The sequence below is a fragment of the Callithrix jacchus genome, chromosome 17 (genome assembly GCF_049354715.1).
Source record: "Callithrix jacchus isolate 240 chromosome 17, calJac240_pri, whole genome shotgun sequence".
NCBI classification, from domain to species: domain Eukaryota; kingdom Metazoa; phylum Chordata; class Mammalia; order Primates; family Cebidae; genus Callithrix; species Callithrix jacchus.
In genome coordinates, this window is record NC_133518.1 from 54,454,534 (window position 1) to 54,475,843 (window position 21,310).

At 39.0% G+C, this 21,310-nt stretch overlaps 1 protein-coding gene across 21 annotated transcripts in view; it reads right to left on the bottom strand.

Annotated features, from left to right (window-relative positions):
* Nucleotides 1-8,863: 8,863 nt before the first annotated feature.
* Nucleotides 8,864-21,310, bottom strand: part of ANKRD28 (ankyrin repeat domain 28) — a 208,642-nt gene continuing 196,195 nt past the window's right edge. For 15 of the 21 annotated variants that reach the window (XM_035278351.3, XM_035278350.3, XM_078354252.1 and 12 more), the window contains 5 exons: nt 20,021-20,166; nt 19,299-19,381; nt 18,799-18,881; nt 17,739-17,830; nt 8,864-12,157 (listed from right to left, as the gene is read on the bottom strand). In XM_035278351.3, coding sequence (XP_035134242.1) covers nt 11,871-12,157; nt 17,739-17,830; nt 18,799-18,881; nt 19,299-19,381; nt 20,021-20,166 — 691 coding nt within the window. In that variant the 3' untranslated portion in view covers nt 8,864-11,870. Of the gene's footprint in view, nt 12,158-17,738; nt 17,831-18,798; nt 18,882-19,298; nt 19,447-20,020; nt 20,167-21,310 lie in introns of all 21 variants that reach the window. The other 6 variants (XR_013528648.1, XR_013528650.1, XR_008477485.2 and 3 more) reach the window with 3 other exon arrangements.

Genomic DNA, 21,310 nt, shown 5'->3' on the forward strand with positions numbered 1-21,310 from the left:
CAGTTCAAAGACTCCCAAGTGCTTTGCCAGACATTCATTAGGCACACATGGCAGGTAGGATGTTCCCACTTAACCTTTGATCTTGATCTCCTTCAGTGGGATTAGACTTGCAATATGGGTTGACAGTTTCCCAGCCACCCCTGGCTCCAAAATCTCTATTTCCTTTCACAGAGGTGCTATCTCTAGTAAAATTCTTGCATGTTTAGCCCTGTCTTGACATCTGCTTTTTGGAGGACCCAGACTAACAGAGTTGATATTTTAATTTTGTATTCATTTTCTTATCATTAACGACTTTACTTCTGTTCACTCTCAGATGACCATGTAGGTTAGGGAACTGAATGGCATGGCAGCAACCCCCTCTTCTCAGATGCCTTTCAGGAGTGCTACCCACATACTAGCAGTGTGCCAAGTCCTTTGGGTGTAGTCTTCCCTTCATTCTCCTATAGTCCTGTGAGAGCAGTAGGATGACTTTCCTATTATCCTATGATAGGTCATCCTACTGATGATTATCATTTCATAGAGAGGACATCAGAGGCTCAGGGAGGTTAAACTATTTGCCCAAAGGTCACGTGGCCAAAAAGTGACAGAGTTCAGATTCTAGATTGTTTATCATTTCACTTAACTTTTCCCATAAACACAGTGGAAAATACAAGCAAGAATAAGAAAAGCTAGGCTGGGCGTGGTGGCTCACACCTGTAATTCCAGCTCTTTGGGAGGCTGAGGCGGCAGATCACCTGAGGTCAGGAGTTCAAGACCAGCCTGGCCAACATGGTGAAACCCTGTCTCTACTAAGAATACAAAAAAAATTAGTCAGATGTGGTGGTAGGCGCCTGTAATCCCAGCTACTTGGGAGGCTGAGGCAAGAGAATCGCTTGAACCCAGAAGTTGGAGGTTACAGTGAGTGGAGATTGCACCACCGCACTCCAGCCTGGGCGAGAGAGTAGGACTCCATCTCAAAAGCAAAAGCAAAGAAAAAAAGAAAAGCTAACACTGCATGCTATGTGGCAGACACTTCCCATGTATTTTTTTATTAATTCCCACCACAACCCCTTGAGGGAGGTACAATTGTCCTCATTTCACAGACAAGAAAACTAGGGAAGGGAGAAATTAGATTTGCCCAGGGTCACCCAGCTAGGGAGTGGCAGAGCCAGAATTCCTGCTGGGACCAGCTGGCTCCAAGGGCCCACATACTCCCTCCTTCTTCCCTCTCACTAAAGACAGTACTGTCCCAGCCATTCAGAAAGGTGGTTTCCCTTAGCTGATATTCATGTGGTTTTGTTTGCATCCATTGCTATTCATGAAGGGAATTACAACTCAGGAAAACCGACCTTTTCTACTTGTGATTCAACTCCAGACACAGGTCTAGTCTTGTTTCTGAACCCTCTGCTTTTCCATTGATTTGAATCCATAAAAAACCTAATAGCCTATGTATCCAATGCCTTACAATTGAACACTAAGAAGCCATCAAGCATCATATTTATTGTATTTTATATTTATATACAATGTTTTGACACAGAAATTTACAGCAAGTAAAAAAGTTACAAACTTCACATAATGCCTCCATTTAAAAATGTGATTCATATTCATAGTTATAGATTTGGAAAATATAAAACCAACTTGTGTTAATGATCTCTTAGTGGTAAGTTTACAGGTGGTTTTGTTTAAAGTATCATAGTAATTTTGCTCTCCTAAATATCCTCTGTTCTTTGCCTATTCCTTTCCTCCTTCATAACCCTTGGCTACTGCTGGTCTTTTTACTGTCCCCATAGTTTTGTCATTTCCAGCATGCCATATTAAATTTCCAGGAGTAGGATTGCTGGATCATATGGTTTAAGTATGTTTAATTTTGTAAGAAACTGCCAAAATGTTTTCCAAAGTGGCTGAGCCATTTTGCATTCCCACCAATAATCAATGAGTTCCTCCAAGCTGGGCACAGTGGGTCCTGTCTGTAATCCCAGCACTTTGGGAGGCTGAGGCTGGCGGATCACTTGAGATCCTGAGTTTGAGACCAGCCTGGCCAACATGGTAAAACCCCATCTCTACTAAAAATACAAAAATTATCTGGGTACGGTAGTGATGCACACCCGTAATCCCAGCTACTCAGGAGGCTAAGGAAGGAGAATCGTTTGAACTTGGGAGGTAGAGACTGCAGTGAGTTGAGATCATGCCACTGCACTCCAGTGTGGGCAACAGAGCTATACTCTGTCTCAAAGAAAGAAAAAAAGAGCTCCTCCACCTCCACACTAGCATTTGGTATTGTCAGTGTTTGGAATTTCCACCATTCTAATTGGTGTGTTGTGGTATCTCATTTTGTGTCTCTGATATGATGTGAAACATTTTTTTTATATGCTTATCTTCCACTTGTATCTTCTTTGGTGAGATACCTGTTAAGGGTTTTGGTCCAATTTTAAAAGTTGGTTATGTTCTTATTCGTGAGTTTTAAGGGTTGTCTATTTTGGATTATATTTATCTGTCTTTTGAAATTTTTTCCTTCGAGTCCATGGCTTCCCTTTTCTTTTCTTTCTTTCTTTTTTTTTTTTTTGAGGCGGAGTTTCGCTCGTTACCCAGGCTGGAGTGCAATGGCGCGATCTCAGCTCACCGCAACCTCCGCCTCCTGGGTTCAGGCAATTCTCCTGCCTCAGCTTCCTGAGTAGCTGGGATTACAGGCATGCGCCACCATGCCCAGCTAATTTTTTTGTATTTTTAGTAGAGACAGGGTTTCACCATGTTGACCAGGATGGTCTCGGTCTCTTGACCTCGTGATCTAACCGCCTCGGCCTCCCAAAGTGCTGGGATTACAGGCTTGAGCCACCGCACCCAGCGGGCTTCCCTTTTCATTCTGTGACAATGTCTTTCACAGAGCGGAAATTTTAAAATTGTAATGAAGTCTAGCTTATCATTTTTTTTTAATGGGTGGTTTTATATCAAAAAAGTCATTGCCAAACCCAAGGTATGGTAGATTTTCTCCAAAGAGTTTTGCAGTTTTGCATTTTACATTTAGGTCTGTGATCCATTTTGTGAATTCTTAGGAAGGACTAAGATCTGTGTTTACACTCATTTTTTTTGCATGTGGATGTCTTTGTTATTCCAGCATCATTTGTTGAAAATACCAGCTTCACTCTGTCACATTGCCTTCGCTCCTTTGTCAAAGATCAGTTAACGATATGTGGGTTTATTTCTGGGTTCTCTATTTGTTCCACTGCTGTCCATTCTTTGACCAATACCACACTGTCTTGATTACTGTAGTTTTTATAGTATGGGTAGTGTAAGTCTTCTGATTTGGTTTCTTTCAATATTTGTTGGCTATTCTAGGCTTTTGCCTTGCTATATAAACATTATTTTTTTGAGATAGAGTCTTGTTTTGTCACCAGGCTGGATGGAGTGCAGTGGCATGATCTTGGCTCACTGCAACCTCTGACTCCCTGGTTCAAGCTATTCTCCTGCCTCAGCCTCTCGAGTAGCTGGGATTACAGGCATGGACCACCACACCCAGCTACTTTTTGTATTTTTAGTAGGGACAAGGTTTCACCATGTTGGCCAGGATGGTCTCCATCTCCTGACCTCATGGTCTGCCTGCCTTGGCCTCTCAAAGTGCTGGGATTATAGGCGTGAGCCACCATGTCAGGCTTCCACATAAACTTTCAAATCAGTTTGTTGATACCTACTGAATAACTTGCTGGAATTTTAAGATTGCACTGAATCTATAAAGTTAGGAAGAACTGACATCTTAATAATAGAGTCTTCTTATTCATGAATGGATTTTTTTTTGTATCTTGCAGTACTGGTATAATCACTTATTAGTTCCTGCTTTTAAAATTCATTCTGATTTTCTACATAAATGGTCATGTCATTTGTGAAAAAGTTTTACTTCTTCCTTTCTAACCTGCATACTTATTTCCTTTTCTTGTCTTATTGCATTAGCTAGAACTTCCAGTATGATGTTGAAAAGCAGTGAAGGGGGCCATTCATGTCTTGTTCCTCTTAGGAGTGCATGGCATGATCATAGCTCACTGCAGCCCTGACCTCCTGGGCTCAAGCAATCCTTCCATCTCACACCCCTGAGCAGCTGAAACTACAGGTGTGTGCTACCATGCCTGGCTAATTTTTGTATTTTTTGTAGAGACAGGGTTTCATTATATTACCCAGGCTGGAGCTTTTTTTTTTTTTTTTTTTTTTAAAGTAGATGCTCTTTATCCAACTGAGGAAGTTCCCGTTTTCTTATTTTACTAAGAATTATTTTTATCATGATTGTGGTGTATCTTGCTAGTATTTTGATTTGATGAGAATTACTGCATCTATGGTCATGAGAAATGTTGGCTTTATTGGCTTAGTCTTTTTTCTTTTTCAGGTAGAGTTTTGCTCTTGTAGCCCAGGCTGGAGTGTACTGGTGTGATCTTGGCTCACCACAACCTCCACCTCCTGGGTTCAAGCAATTCTCATGCCTCAGCCTCCCAAGTAACTGAGATTACAGGCATGCACCACCACACCCAGCTAATTTTTGTATTATCAGTAGAGATAGGGTTTCTCCATGTTGGTCAGGCTGGTCTCAAACTCCCAACCTCAGGTGATCTGCCTGCCTCAGCCTCCGAAAGTGTAGGATTACATGCGTGAGCCACCACGCCCGGACTGCAGTCTTCTTATAATCTTTGGTTTTGAAATTGTGGTAATCCTGGCCTCCTTGACTGAATTAGGATATATTCTTTCTGCATCTATCTCTGGAAAAGACTGTAGAGAATTGGTGTAATTTCTCCTTAAGTATTCAGTAGAATTCACCAGTGAATCCATCTGGGTCTGGTGCTTTCTGTTTTGGAAGGTTACTATTGATTCAGTTTCTCTAATAGATATAGGTCTATTCAGATATAGGTCTATTTCTTCTTGTATAAGTTTTGGTAAATTGGCTTTCAAGGTCCATCTAGGTTATCAAATTTGTTGGCATGAAGTTGTTCATGATATTCCTTTTTTATCCTTTTAATGTTCATTGACTCTGTATTGAAGTTTCTTCTCATTTCTGATATTAGTTGTGTCCTTTTTTTTTTCTTGGTAATTATAAGCTTTAAAAACCACAGCTTTTTTTTTTTTTTGAGTGGAGTTTCGCTCTTTTTGCCCAGGCTGGAGTGCAGTGGCGCGATCTAGGCTCACTGCAGCCTCCGCCTCCCAGATTCAAGTAATTCTGCCTCAGCTTCCAGAGTAGCTGGGATTATAAGCACTTGCCATCATACCTGGGTAATTTTTGTATTTTCAGTAGGGATGGGGTTTCACTATGTTGGCCAGGCTGGTCTCCAACTCCGAACCTCAGGTGATCTGCCTGCCTCGGCCACCCAAAGTGCTGGGATTACAGGTGGGAGCCACTGTGCCTGGCCATGTCCTTTTTAATTTTTTTCTTAGCTTGGCTAGAGTTTTACTCATGTTATTAATCTTTTTTAAAAAATTAACTTTTGGTTGAGTTCCTCTACTGAAATTCTTTTTCAGTGTAACTGATTTCTACTCTTAATTCTTGTCTTCTGCTTACTTTGGATTTAATTTGCTCTTTCTCTAGTTTCCTAAGGTGAACACATACATGATTGATTTTAGATTTTTTTTTTTTTGAGACAGAGTTTCACTCTTGTTGTCCAGGATGGAGGGCAATGGAGTGTTGGCTCACTGAAACCCCTGCCTCCTGGGTTCAAGTGATTCTCCTGCATCAGCCTACTGAGTAGCTGGGATTACAGGTGCTCTTCACCAGGCCTGGCTAACTTTTCTTTTTAGTAGAGATGAGGTTTTGCCATGTTGGCCAGGCTAGTCTTGATGTTCATTAGATCCAGCTGGTTGATGGTGTTAAATTCAACTATGTCCTTATTGATTTTCTGTCAATTAGTGCTTGCTAGTTTCTGTTAATTACTGCTTGCTAGTTCTGTCCATTTGTGATAGAGGGGTGTTGAAGTCTCCAACTATGATACTTGGATTCATCTATTTCTCATTGCAGTTCTACTGGTTTTGCCTCACATACTCTGTTAAGTGCATTGGTCAAACCTCATTCGTTGAGAATGAGGTTTTCAAAAAGCTCTAGCTTTGTTTTGTTTCCTCTGGTGGCTGCTAGGCTGCAACAGGAATGTGGGCTGTAGTTAGTTTACTACAGCTGGACAGGGAGAAATGCAACTAATCCAAGTTAAAACGTGACCACGGCTGCTGTTCTTAGGGAGATTCAACAGTTTTTCTTGAATAATGCTCCTGAGGTTGCTGACAGCCTTTAATTTTCAGACTTCTGTTACAGTCAAGTCAGAAAATTTGCCAGTTTTATCATAGCTCCTTAAGGAACTAATTTTTTAAGTCATTACTCTGCCATTTTCACTGACATCATTTAGTGAAAGCTTTTTTGACCATTTGGGCTTTAAAGATGAAAATTTATGTTGGTTTCCATGAAGGGATTAAAAAAAGGTGAAAATTTAATTTTTCTTAAAGGTAAAGAGAAACACTAAGATTAAATTACTATTTTTTCAATGAAAACACATGGACACAAAGGGGGAACAGACACTAGGGCCTACTTGAGGGTTGGAGGGTGGCAGGAGGAACAGTTCCAAAAACCACCTATTGGGTACCACGCTTATTACCTGGGTGATGAAATAATCTGTACACTAACCCCTCATGGCCTGAAGTTTACTTACATAACAAACCTGCACACGTTCTCTTGAACCTAAAATGTTTTAAAAAATTAGTTTCCAATTAAGGAAATACTACTTCAGCCTGTATTACAATTCTCATTAAGATGGTAGACAGGTAAGAGTCAGAGGGGAAAGAGAAATGAGACAACCACAAGGAAATGAGAAGTAACACAAAGAGGGATGAAGCAGAGAGATGGGACACATTTTAAGTGCTGGAGAGGGAGAGATGGAGAACTGATTTAGAATGGAGAGCAATATATATCAGCATTTTTTCTTTATCTTAAAAGTAGTCACCAGCCAAGCTTTCTTACATTTTTTCAGATTAGGATGTGCTTTGGAAGGGATGAGCACAGTAGCACACCAGAGAAGGGTCTGGTGCTACATTTTTCTGGAGACCAGGGTAAAGGAAGAGGTTGGTGTTCTACCTTTGGAAAAGAGCAGATCCTACAACCAGACAATGAATAGCACTGCCAAGCAAGAACTTTCCAACTCAAAATACATGTTTGCTGTCCAGTTTTATATCTGGACTATCCACACTGTAAGGGTACCATAAAATGGGAAGGAACAGGAATAAAGGAAAGGCGACCAAGCATACCCATTGAAAAACTGACAACAGCAACAAATTTGTTGGCATCATTTTTAGCAAACTGGGGAAATGGAACCCAAACTGTCCTCCAAATGGCAGTGAATACTGCCTCATCCTAGAGGTAGGGCTTTGCCACGTGATTTGTTATGGTCAGTGGAGTGTTGGCAGATGTGATGCACGCAGAAGGCACGAACCACACTTGTGTGGTTGGGCTTGCCTTCTTGTGTTTCTATGATCAGTGTGGAAACTTCTGTATAACTTTTGTATTTCAGCCCAGGCCCAAGAATGAATATAGATGGAGCAGGTGGAAGCACAACTCATAGCAGGTAGAAAAGCCCAGCCAGAGACCTAGCTTGAAGCAGTCACCCAAATAAGCTATGTCAGACAATCTGCAGAGGCATGAGTAAGTAAGAAAGAATATTTCAAGCAACTGAGATTTGGGGTGGCTAGGTGGCAACAGCAACTGAAACATAAGTAGATGTCATTCTTTTAGGATTCACTCCTGAGAGCAAACTATGTTACCTCCCCCTTTACTGCTGTATGCTGAGAAGCTAGCACAGTTCCTGGCACAGAGCAGGTGTTCAGTAAAAACTGTTGCAAACAGATTTACATGTTTCTTCTAAAAATAGCCTAAGAATAAAACTGAGGGGAACTTAAATAATTTAGTGTTCAGTGTGTGTCTCAACTTCCAAATCAACACTTTATACAAAGACCAGAAAGCATGTCAGCAGTCATTAGGGGGTAAGAGCACTATGAACATGACTGGCTAGATTTGAATCTAGGCTTCACAAATTACCAGCCAGGTCACCTTGGGCAAATGCCACATCATTTCTCTCTCTTTCCTCATCTTTTAAATGGTGCTATAAATAATACATACCACATAGAACAGCTGTGTGGATTAAGAAATAATTTATTTCAAGTACTTACAACCTTGGCTGGTACATGATAAATGCTGTATAGGCATTTTCTATTATTACCTGCATCAAGACCATTTTGAGAAAGGTTATTAAAGCTCTCTTAATCTGTTCCTCCAATCACCTATTTATATCTCTTTGTTATCTAATCTTGTACATGTTTCCAATTAGCTCCTTTGTATATTTTCATCATCTTTCTACGCTCAGGATTGCTAAGTGCTGATACCTACTCTATCCCAAAGCACCCCTCCACCAACTATTTTAAGAACTGCTGATTTTGTTCTTTTCACATAGGAGATCACGTGCCCCCTTCTCCATCTGTTCAAATCATATCTGATTCTCAGTGTCTAGACCTAGTCTTCCATGATGCCTGTTCTGATCTTCCCTCCCAATGTGGTCTTATTCTGTACCTTTTAGCAATTCATCTCTACCTCAGTTACACTTTTATTACTTTCTACTTATACCTTTCCACAATAAAACTGCAAGTTCCTGAAGGACAAGATCGTAATTTCTTGGTTTTCTGCCCATTCCCACTCCCAAGTATACAGTAGGCAAGCAATATCTGTTGAATAAATAAATTTGAAAATCCCATATAGATAGGTTCATTTAAAGTCTAAAACAGCTTTACTAAAACATCGTTTTTTATTTAAAAAAGGAAAAAAAACTTGTCACAATTCATGCTAGACAGTTTAAGAATTTTACATGTAAAAGAGACAGACACTTAATTTATTGCATTAAAAAAACTTTATTTCTTTTAAAAGGTCCAATATAAGCCAAATTAACCCCCAAATTTATAGCTACACTTAGAGATCTCCTGAACTAAATGGCACTGAGTTGAGTGTCTTGTTAAAGGAGGTCATTTGCTATTACCACCGTTTCCCCCAAAGTAGTTCTAGAGCTGGTACTGTATAATACACATCAGGTATTTCAGATGCCATCTTTCATGCAGAATTTAAATTAAGCAGGCTTTTCTACTCTGTGTGAGGATAAGAAACATTACAGAACAGGGCCTGAATGCTTTAGACGTACAAGGTGTAACCATAAAGGAAATTTCTACGGTTCCGTGTTCGTTCATTCAAGTAGTTCATGTACTTATTCTAACAATACTGGTCGTGGTCAGATACCATTTGAGACAGTACTTTGGGGTTTCCCTTCATTGGGTGCAGACCAAAGGAAGTGGTTAAGTTGGGCGGGGGGGTGGGCGGCAACTCTCACAGATGGACTACAAAAGTAATGAAAAAGATTTTAGTGGGCTGGCATTCGCAAGAACTACCTCAATGTTTTTGGTAACAGCATCATTTACATATAAACTGATGGGGGATAGAAGTTCTGGTATATGTGATAAAAACAACTTGTCACTTTATAGCTACACCTTGGATTTCATTAGATGTGGCAAATCTAATAGTGTCAAATGAGTCCTGGAAATCACTTCAGCAGAGAAGTCAAACAGCCTGTAAGAGAAGACATGGCAGAATGTGCGTGATTCGTCCTTCCAACATTCTCAGGGTTCTCATGGAGGACAGACCCAGGCCCAAAGACAGAAGTTACCAGGAGAGAGGCTTCAACTCCATCTAAGGAAGACCTTTCTAACAGTTAGAGCTGCTCAACAACTGAATGGACTGCTTGGTGAGGTAGAGTCACTTGGAAGTGTTCAAGGTGGAAAGATCACCCTTGTAGAAGGGACTCCTGCATTTGTTAAGAGGTTAGAGAGTGGATGAACCTCAGGTCTCTTTCAATTCTGAGATTCTAGAAAATTCCCTCAGGGAATTCAGAAGAGAATTCCTAAAAGGAAAGAGAAAGCACACATATGTATACTTTTAGAATCTGCTTGAATTTTTTGTTTAAAAGGTACAATAGAAAATGTAGTCCACTATCATTAAAATGCATATTTACCTTCCTACTACTAATAATCAGGAAGGGTTCATTATGACTTCTTTATATTATAAAGAAAAGACGGGGGTTTGGTTTATAATTTGTGAATATTTTAGAAAAAATGCTTAAAATCTAGTAGTCAATGCCCTAGAAACTTTATAGATTTGTAGATAATATGCACAGATACAAATACATTATTCATTAAATACAACTCACATCTGTGTTTTATTATACTCTAAAATATACAGGAATCTTGATGTACTGAAAGAGTGCAAGTAAATACAGTATTCAAGCAGTCACTATTTCTATGTACATGCTCGTTAATTCTTCAAAAAACCCACAAAATTATCAAATAGATCAAAATACTGTTCTGTGTTTTCACAATTTATATTCAGAAAAACCAGCTGATAATTTACAATGTCATATAAGTTTCCAGTTTCACAATACAAAAAGGATAAAATGAAATTGGGTATCATTTTGTTGCAATTTATAGTATTTTACCCATACCTGTAAGACCCTCAATGTATATGAAATCATTTTCACTGGGAAAGTGACAGAGTAAAAACAGAACCACAGAAATTGTTACTTAGAAGCCGAAATAGCCTTCTCTCTCTCTTTTGCTATTTGAAAGGTAGTCTTCAATTTGGCAGGCAATTGCTTTTCTCACCAAATAGTAACTGGTTACAAACATGCTACCTTAAATATGAATAGGACCTAAGGCTTTAGTATTTTAAATCTTGCCCAGTACGGAAGTACTTTCCAAGAGACTTAGTGATGTTTAACTTATGAACAACAAGGGATTTTCCTTTTGATTATTCACTTTTTCAAAACTCATAGATCAGAATAAACAAAAAAATCTCCCAAGCCATGGTGGGGACACAAAAGTAATATAAGTGACTAAGGGGTGCCATTCAAAGTAGAGAGGTTGAAGACTCCAGGCCCCAGGACCACTACTGTAGTTGCAATAGGGTGAAATAATCTACTTTGGATTTCATGAATTTTTTTTCCTAGGAAATTCTTTACATTTTTAAACAAAAATAGTACTATTTTAAACCCAAACCATTCAACACAGGACAAGAGCCTGACCCCAATCCATCTCAATGTCTGTCACAAGTATTTTCACCCATACTGCACCCAGTCAGCTGGTTTTTAGTTCTAATAGTATAAAAGTTGGAAATTTGAAATTTTTATGTAAAAGAAAAAAATGTAAAAATACATCTGCTTTCTCTCATGGTTTAATACAGCATTGGAAGGCTTTCAGATGTTTTCTTAAAAAGAAAAACAAAAAACCGAACATTTAAAATCAAATCTCAGCTTCATTTCCAGAAATATTGCAGTTTGGTTTAGGTAATGTTTCATTTCATCTACTCCAGTTTCCACAAAATGGCATTTTATTTAAAAAACCTTTCCATTATTTGGTCCTTTTGCAATTTGCTGTGCACATAATGCCTACTGTACCAAACTTTTATTGCCTTTAAATTTAGTTGTAATTTTATTGATAAAATTTAAATCTAGTGTCCTTATTTCTTCTGTTACTATAGTGTTGCTTGTGTAAGCAGGTTAGAGTGCACAATGTCCCCAATTATTCCTGGCACTGCAAAACCAAATTAAACAATTCCACAAAGAATTCTGACATCAATGTGTTTTCCTCAGTCAAGTCTATTTCAAGATTCTAGAAGTTCCTTTTGTAAAACTTGCCTTTAAAACTCTTCCTCCTTAATGTCATCACATCTCTTAACATTGGCTCACTGTGCGATCTTTCCTCTTAGGTTGAATTTGTAGGTGAATATGAAAGTGCCTTTTTTCCTGAAAAAGCACAGTTTGAAGCTTTAGTGTGAGAACTCCCTTCTCCTCAGCCTCTCAGTAGGTCTCAGAATCGGAGTCATTGAGCTCATCCACGTCAGTGTATAAGTATTCCTGTTCCCCGCCAATGTTATTGAAACTGCAATAGGAGCTAGGTTCATTCCTCATGATGGGCAAAGCTTCAAAGCTGACTGTTTTTGAGGTGTTGGTATAACGGTTAATGGCATTGAATGTCAAAGATGATAAAGGACTACTTGATGAGACAGGCATCATGGTGGCCAAAATGAGAGCCAGGCAATCAGCCACATCCTTATTGGGAGCACAGGCCAAAGCTGGGGTATAGCCTAGAAATAAAGATAAAATTTAAAAATTAAGCATCCTGAGACGTATTTCACTAAAGATAAGGAAATAACTCTAAAGTACTTCAACTTTGGATATATTTTACATTATGTAGTTTATGATAAATTGCTGTAACCAGGATGATTTGCAAATTTCTAATAAGTAGAAAAAAAATAGCCGTAGAAACCTAGGGTGGAAGGAGACATTATGGAATAAATAACAGAAGAGGAAACGGGCCCAGAAAAGAATGTTTTTCCCAGGATCTCACAACTGATCCATATCCATCTGAATTCACAGAAAAAACTGGACTAGAACAAGAAAAACATCATAGATCAGTGAATCTTCTTTCAGGATGGTAAGCAGAGATTTACTGTTAATTTGTAGTTACATCAGTGTCAAGATAAGAAAAAATAAAAACTAATTTGTAGTTATATAAGTAAGCTTTTAGATGCTAAGAAATCGAAATGTGTACACTTCATGAAATGAAACACAGGGCAAGTACTCAAAAATATGTGTTGAATGAATGACACTGGTTGTCAATTTAACTTTTGTTTTGGGGTCATAATCTCTTGAAAAACAGTAGATAAACTGAACAGATAAACTTTAACAATTACTAAATCAAAACAAGTATTTCCTTTGTAAATATATATATTTTTTGAGACGAAGTTTCGCTCTTGTTACCCAGGCTGGAGTGCAATGGCGCAATCTCAGCTCACCACAACCTCCGCCTCCTGGGTTCAGGCAATTCTCCTGCCGCAGCCTCCTGAGTAGCTGGGATTACAGGCACGCACCACCATGCCCAGCTAGTTTTTGTATTTTTAGTAGAGACGGGGTTTCACCACGTTGACCAGGATGGTCTCGATCTCTTGACCTCGTGATCCACCTGCCTCGGCCTCCCAATATTCTCTTTTTTTAAGTGGAAGACAACTGACCCTAGGCATAAAGTCCCACCACGTGTCAACACAGCAAACTAAGGAGTAAACATTTGGTACCTCAGTTGGTACAAGACTCAGTCTTGAGGATGGAGTGGGAGAGAAGTGAATACATAGTGTGATGCCAAGGTTCAATTATATCATATGGAACTTTAATGGTTGATCACAAAGCATACATTTGTATAACCACCATACAGGTTAAGAAAGAGAATACTACCAGCATACCAGGCTTCTACATATCCTCTATCCAATCATTACACTTTTCTTCTTCCACAATGGTAACCACTATCCTAACTTATGAGGTAGTTATTTCCTGGCTTTCAACTTGGAGTCATAAACACTACAGTTTTGTTTTCTTTTTTTCTGAGCCCAAGTCTTTTGGTCACACAGGCTGGAGTGCAGTGGTGTGAACTTGGATCACTGCAACCTCTACTCCCTGGGCTCAAGTGATTCTCCTGCCTCAGCCTCCTGACTAGCTGGGATTACAGGTGTGTGTCAAAACACCCAGCTAATTTTTTATATTTTTAGTAGAGATGAGGTTTCACTATGTTGGCCAGGTTGGTCTTGAACTCCTGGCCTCAAGTCATCTGCCCACCTTGGCCACCCAAAGTGCTGAGATTACAGGTGTGAGCCCACCTTAACCAGTCTACAGTTTAGACTTTTTAAAAAACCTAATATAAATGGAATCATGTAGTATATATTATTTCATATCTGGCTTTTTTTGTGTAGCATGAGGTGAGATTTAGCAATGTTGTTATATGTAACTGTAGTTGGTTCATTTTCATTTTTATACAGTATTTCATTGTGTGATTATACCATGGTTTGGTTACACATTTCAACTACTGGGCATCTGGCTGCTTCCATTTCTCCTACATGTTTTCATCTATCCTTTATTAGCCTTGATAAAGTTTTCTTTTTTGAGACGAGGTCTTGTTCTGTCACCCAGGCTGGAGTACAGTGGAATGATCATGCTGACTGCAGCCTCAACCTCTGGGATTAAGTGATCCTCCCGCTTCAGCTTCCTGAGTAGCTGAGACTATAGGCACATGCCATGCCTGGCTAATTTTTTAAATTGTTTTGTAGATACAGGGTCTCACTTTGTTGCCCAGGCTGGTCTCAAACTGCTGGCTTTAAGTAAGTGATCTTCCTGCCTCTGCCTCTGCCTCCCAAAGTGCTGGGATTACAAAAGTGAGATACTGTGCGCCCAGCCAGAAAAAGTAATTTTTCCCCTTTGTAAAGTTCCCATTTTGTCAAGGGTCAAAGGGAGCAACTGATGTCCTTGCAAGTTTGGCAGCAGTGGCTGATGGCTGTCCATGTTTTAAAATTACATTTTATTTGTCCAAAGTAACTAGGGGAGTGCTTCACTGCCCACACTTCTTTCAAGGGTTCTTCTGAAGGTGCCTGCTGCTGCTGTTTGTGCTGCTGGCAGACAGAACAATTCATTACATAGGCCAGGATGCCTTGGATGGGAGTGGGGGTGGGAAAGAAGCACGTTTCAGGTGTGTATTTTATGACTAAAATATGACTAAAAACAGGCTCCTCTGGCTGGAGGGGTTATCCTTTTTTTTTTTTTTTTTTTTTTTTGAGATAGTCTTGCTCTGTCACCCAGGCTGGAGAGCAGTGGCCGATCTCAGTTCGCTGCAACCTCTGCCTCCTGGGTTTAAGCGATTCTCCTGCCTCAGCCTCCCAAGTAGCTGGGATTACAGATGCTTGCCACCACGCCAACTAATTTTTGTATTTTTAGTAGAGATGGGGTTTTGTCATGTTGGCCAGGCTGGTCTTGAACTCCTGACATCAGGTAATCCACCCGCCTTAGCCTCCCAAACTGCTGGGATTACAGGTGTAAGCCATTGTGCTTGGCCTGGTTATATCTCTTAATAAGCCACTGCCTTTGCTTAGAAAGTTCCTTCCCCACTTTCTACTTGTCCTTTGGATTTTGCCTTAGGAGTCACATTTTTTGGGATGCCTTCTCTGATCCTCCAAGAAAGGATCTGAAGACCCTGTTAAGTACTCTCATAGCATTCTATACTTATTCCAATTAAACTATTTTAAGTGCATCATTAACAGCCTGTTTACACTCATCTCCATTCAAGGGAGTAGACTATGTCTTATTTTACACATTGTATCTTCAGAAGTTAGTACAGTGCTTGGCATAATCACTCATGCAGCAAATATTCACTGAGCCTCCCCTTGCTCAGGCACTATTCAAAACACAGAATATATCAGTGAATGCAACTGACAAATGTTTTGCTGTTCTTGTGGAGCTTACATTCATTTTAGTGGAGAAGACACACAATCAACATAAAACAAGTACATTATATACATTATGTTAGAAGCTTTATGTAAAAAGAGAGGAAAGACTAGAGCAGATTAACTAGGATTGAGAATGCTGTGGTAGGGGTATCTAGCAAGTTGTAGTACAAACATAGTAGTCAGAATATGCTTCATTGAGAAAATGAAATTAGAGCTAAGATTTGAAACAGTTGACGGATTTAGTCAAGGAATGTTTGGGGAACAGTGTTCAGCCAGAGTAAACAGCCAGAATACAGATCACAATGCATGTACAATTCTGCTATGGAGTGGCTGGCATGGCAGAATGAAGTGAGGAAAAGAATAAGAGTAGGAAATAATATCAGAAAGGTAATAAAGTGGAAGACACATCATATAGGGCCTAGTAAGGTCATTTTAAGAACTATGAATGGGGCGAGGTGGATGGCTCATTCCTGTAATCCCAGCACTTTGGAGGCTGAGGTGGGGGGATTGCTTGAGGCCAGGAGTTCAAGACCAGCTTGGACAATATAGTGAGACTATCACCACACAAAAATAAATTAGCTGGGCGTGGTGGTGCATACTTGGAAGGCTGAGGTGAGAGGTTCTCTTAAGCCCAGGAGTTCAAAGTTACAATCAGCTATGATCTCACCAGTGTACTCCAGTCTGGGCAACAGAGTGAGAGCCTGTCTCTTTAAAAAAAAAAAAAAAAAAAGTGAACTGAAATTGAAGAGTAACATGTTCTCACATATTTTAAAAGGATCCAGGGCAGTTGGTAGCAGTAAAGAAAAAAGTGGGCATATTTTAGATCTACTTTAGAGGTGGAGTCAACAGTACATGCTGATGGACTATACACTGAGTATGAGCAAGAGGAATCAAGGATGACTCTAGAGTTTTTAGCCCTGAGCAACTGTAAGAATGAGAATTGTCTTTAACTGAGACCATGATGTTGTGGGGAGAGCAGATCTAACAAGGGGAGTGGAAAGGATCAACAGTTCAGTTCTGGACATTTTTGATTTAAGCTGTTTATCAGACATCCACATGGATATGTCAACTAGGCACATGGATACGTAGACTGTGAGAAGTCTGGGCTGGAGACATGAATCTGGGAATTCTCAGATTATAGGTAGTATTTAAAACCAAAGGACTAGATGAGAGCACTACGGATTCAATGCAAAGAAAGAAAGCAAAGAGAATGAAGGAATGAGTCCTAGAGGGAGACATTTTGTAAAAGAAATTGAGAAGGAATAACCAGTAATGCAGAAGGAAAACCAAGAAAGTCTGGGGTTCAAAAAGCAGAGTAAAGAAAATTTATCAAAGAAAAAACAGTAATCAGCTGTGCAAAAAGCTGATCTTTCAAGTAAAATAAGAACTAAGAATTGGCTCTTAACATAGAAGTCATTGTGGTTTTGATGAGAATAGTTTTGCTGTGTGTAGGGGTTGAATGAGGGGAGAAGACCTGACTATAGGGAAATTAAGAGAGGATAGAAGAATGAGGCCAGGCACTGTGGCTGTAATCCCAACACTTTGGGAGGCTGAGGCAGGCACATCATCTGAGGTCAGGAGTTTGAGACCAGTCTGGCCAACATGGCAAAACCCCATCTCTACTAAAAATACAAAAAATTTAGCTCGGTGTAGTGGTGGTGGAATCCCTGCCACTTGGGGAAGCTGAGGCACGAGAATCTCTTGAACCCAGGAGGCAGAGGGTGCAGTGAGCTGAGATCACGCCACTGCACTCCAGCCTGAGCAACAGAGCTAGATTCTGTTTCAAAAAGAAAAAAAAAAGAGAGAGAGAGAATGGAAGAATGAGAGAGGAGAGGAGAATCACTGGGGACAGCAAGAGAGTAGTTTTGTTGCAAAGGGAAACAAATATGGCAGTAGCTGGGAGGACTAGTGAGATTTATAAAATATTTTTTTAAAGATGAGGGAACTAATGTTTATATACCGAGGGGAATAATCAGGGGAGAGAGCAAAAAATTGTCACTGCAGGACACAAATGAGAACTGTCAAAGTGACATTATGAAGTAGGCAAAAGGGGGCAGGATCTGGTGCATGAGTGGAAGCACTGGCTTTAAATAAGAATATAGCACTTAAGTAGGGTCTTAATAAATATTTGCAGAAAGAACAAACTCTTGGGCTACTAAAACAATAAAAAGCGGCAAATATAAACAATAAACACTAACTTTGGTTTAACAGATGATAACAGGAAATCAGAAGTTCATCTGTTAGGTAACTTTTCCTACTTCTTTTGCCCTTGTTCCTTTGCCACAAACAATTCAATATTAATTTCAGTTCTCCTCTTTGACCAATAAATAACATCCAAATTTGTTTCTCTTCAAATAATAAAAGCTCTAGGTTAAGAAAAGAAAACACAGAACCAACTTACCATTTTCATCTACTGCAAGCACACTTGCTCCTTTTCCCAAAAGTTCCTGAACCACCATTGTTAGCCCATTTCGGGCAGCAACATGCAGAGGTCTAGAGGAAAAAACATGATACGTGTACACATATGTGCATGCGCATACACATACAAATACTACCTGGCTGTCAAAGAGCATTTCTGTCAAGTTTTGAAGACCAAGAGGTACAAACTCAAGATAACTAGTCCTAATAACAAAGATGGGGGCAGGGAGAGCAGAACATCTGTACAGTGTACTGTCACACCTGTCAACGTGTAGCTTGACATCAAGTTTAGCCATGGGTCCCATCAACAAGGTCCCTACATTCACCCACTTCTTTTGTTACTTTTCTTCTCAGACTCAACGTTTAAACAGATTTTACCATTGAAATTGCATTCCTCCATTGTTAAAAAATGAGGCTGGTAAAGACATAGACTATATATTAAAAATTGCAAATTGCAGTAGCACAAATTCTAATAGGCTTTGAAAACGGCTTACAAGCATCATGACTAATTTTTGGACCTTCAAGGGATCTGACTAATCCCAGAATGGGAAACAATAAGATTTTTATCTTTATCAAACCTCAAAATGGAATAGCAAAGGACAATGAGACACTAATGTAAGATTTCTGTTAGTCAATTTGGAGGTTGGCTACTCACATTATTAAAAACTTGATTCTTTTATTGGCTTACAGACACATATAAAGCTTTTTACTTCATTCATTGTTAGTTTCAAGTAACATATTACGGTTGATTTCCATAAAATACACAAAATAGTACCACCTTTTCTTGAGAAAAGTAGGTAGGTGGATTAAGGAAAAAATACATTATTGTCAATGTTGTAATAAAGTTTCAGTTCAAAAGCATTTTAAGTAATATGCCTTTCAGTTGTGATGATTTTAGAAATGAGTTTGGACAGTTGTAAAACTTACTGAAATTGCTTCTATGACTAATGATACCTATTTCAATAGTCACGTTTAAAAAAATTCATTTATCATTTTTATAATTATAGGTAGAAAAGTTTACACTAGACACCGACAGTACTCACGTTTGCAAGGCTGCGTTGGTTGCATTGATGAGGTTTCTATCTGTTATCTTTTCCAGTATTAACAAGGCACTAGTTTCATGACCCTAAAATTGTGGCAAATAGTTATAAAAACTTGGGCACCATTAAAGATAAATTTATACACCCAAAATCCACAACCCTAGTCCATATAATATGTACCCCACTATGCATATGCCATGAATTTTCCTGGCCAATATCTTAGTAGTTGCCAAAACACATCTTGGGAGTGAGGGTAGGAGAAGAGGACAAAATTAAGATTAAAGAAAGAGGATAATTATGCTTAGGTTTGTGTTCCAAAATAGCTTACTGTAGACTTCAATACGCATGGTGCCTAGTAAGTCAATAATTTTGTTCAAGAAATCTATTACCAGTGATCATTAGAGAGGTTTGGTCCTGAGTTGTGTTCATTTCAGTGAAGTCAAAAAACTTAATGACACTGTTATTATTAACAATAAAAGCATGTTCTTAAAATGTATACATACCTTGCTACAAGCCAAATGGAGGGCAGTATTTTTACTGTTATCTTGTAAAGTCAGATCTGCACTAGCACTGCTAACCAGCATCTCTGGGAGGAAAAAGTGCATCAATTCTTATGTTTATGAACATGTTTCTTAGATTACCAATAACTCACTGTAGAGAAATGAAGATACAAAGCAAAAAAGTCCCTCTCACAAAAACTTAAGTACAAGAAAAAGACTGTAATATGTAACATATATCTTCATACAGTTGCTTGAGACAATTATATTGTTATATAAGTCAGGCACACAAACAATGGCAATTAACATTTATTTTGTGACTATTCACTAAACTTAAAATACTTTTTATGCTCTAGATTTATAGTAATTTATTGAACCCTCACAACAACCCACAAAGTGATACTGTTATATTTCTCATTTTATAAATGAGAAAACTGAGGCATAAGGTCACTTAGCTGGAAGATGTAGGACTCACATTCAGGCAATGCAACTCCAGAGCCAGTGTTCTAACCACTATGGTACAGGGCCATGGTAAAGCAGACTCTTTAATCGGTAAGGGCAAACTAAAACTTGTATCTCTAAATGAAAATGTAGACTGCAAACAGGTACAAGGTTATAAGTCTTAGGAGTGGTAAGATAACTAGTTGAAGTCAGAGGTTTTGCGATCTAAGTTCTATGTAAGTAATATACATACTTAGGAAAATAAAATTTTACAGAACTTTCTTTACCAACTGTATTTGTTTGTCCATTTTCTGCAGCCATCATAAGAGGTGTTTTCCCGGTAGAGTCCACAGAATTGACTTGAGCATTATGGCTAAGCAGCAGCTGTAAACACTCGACATGGTCTGTGAAGGCAGCTGCATGGAGAGGAGTTCTGTAATAAAGAGAAATTGAAATACATGACTAAATTAGCATGTTATATACCCTGGAAAAAATATTCTTTTATTTATGACAAGCAGTTTTCAAGGGTTTACATATTAGGCTATAAAAGCACTGCCTGTATACAAATAGGCTCAATAGAGCTTACTGATTTCTCCCATAGAAATGTGTACTTTCAGTAATATAGAAGGCCTTAAACTAGAACAAGTTTGAAGTAAAGATTACAAAATTGCTAAAATAATATTACATTAAAGAAAATTTTGAAAGAAATCCTGACCGGAATACTGCCACCTATTATAACTGCTGGAATGTTTATTCCTATTTAGAAAACTTAACTTTGTTAAAATGATCTTTGGGAAATAGAACTTCTAAAGAAAGGGGAAAATATGGTCAGGCATGGTGGCTCACACCTGTAATCCTAGCACTTTGCGAGGCTGAGGTGGGGAGATCACGAGGTCAAGAGTTTGAGACCAGCCTGACCAACATGACAAAACCCTGTCTCTAGTTAAAATAAAAAAATTAGCTGGGCATGGTGGTTTGCACCTGTAATCCCAGCTACTCAGGAGGCTGAGGCAGGAGAATCGCTTGAACCCAGAAGGTGGAGGTTGCAGTGCGGCAGGCCAAGATCACGCCACTGCACTCCAGCCTGGGTGACAGAGCAAGACTTTGTCTCTAAACAAATAAATAAATAAAATGGGAAAATATTTACATTTTAAAATAGTTTAAAGGAGGAAAACTGCCTAAAATTATTCATAGAAAAGCCTTTCACAATGTAAAAATAATTGAGATCTTATAATTTATAGTTGCAAATATAAAAATAAACTTTTAATTAATAACAGGTTTTCTATAAATTCTCTCATACCAGGCCAGTAGTTAAAATTTATTTCTTCTTGAAAATAAAACTTTTTTGGGGGATAGGGCAGAGATGGGGTCTCACTCTGTCACCTATGCTAGAATGCAATAGTGTAATCATAGCTTACTGCTGCCTCGAACTCCAGGGCTCAAGTGATCCTCCTGCCTCAGCCTCCTGAATAGCTGGGATCACAGGCATGCACCACCATGCCTTTTTTTTTTTTTTGTAGAGATGCAAGTCTCATTATGTTGACCATAATGCAAGTCTTGAACTCCTGGCTTCAAAT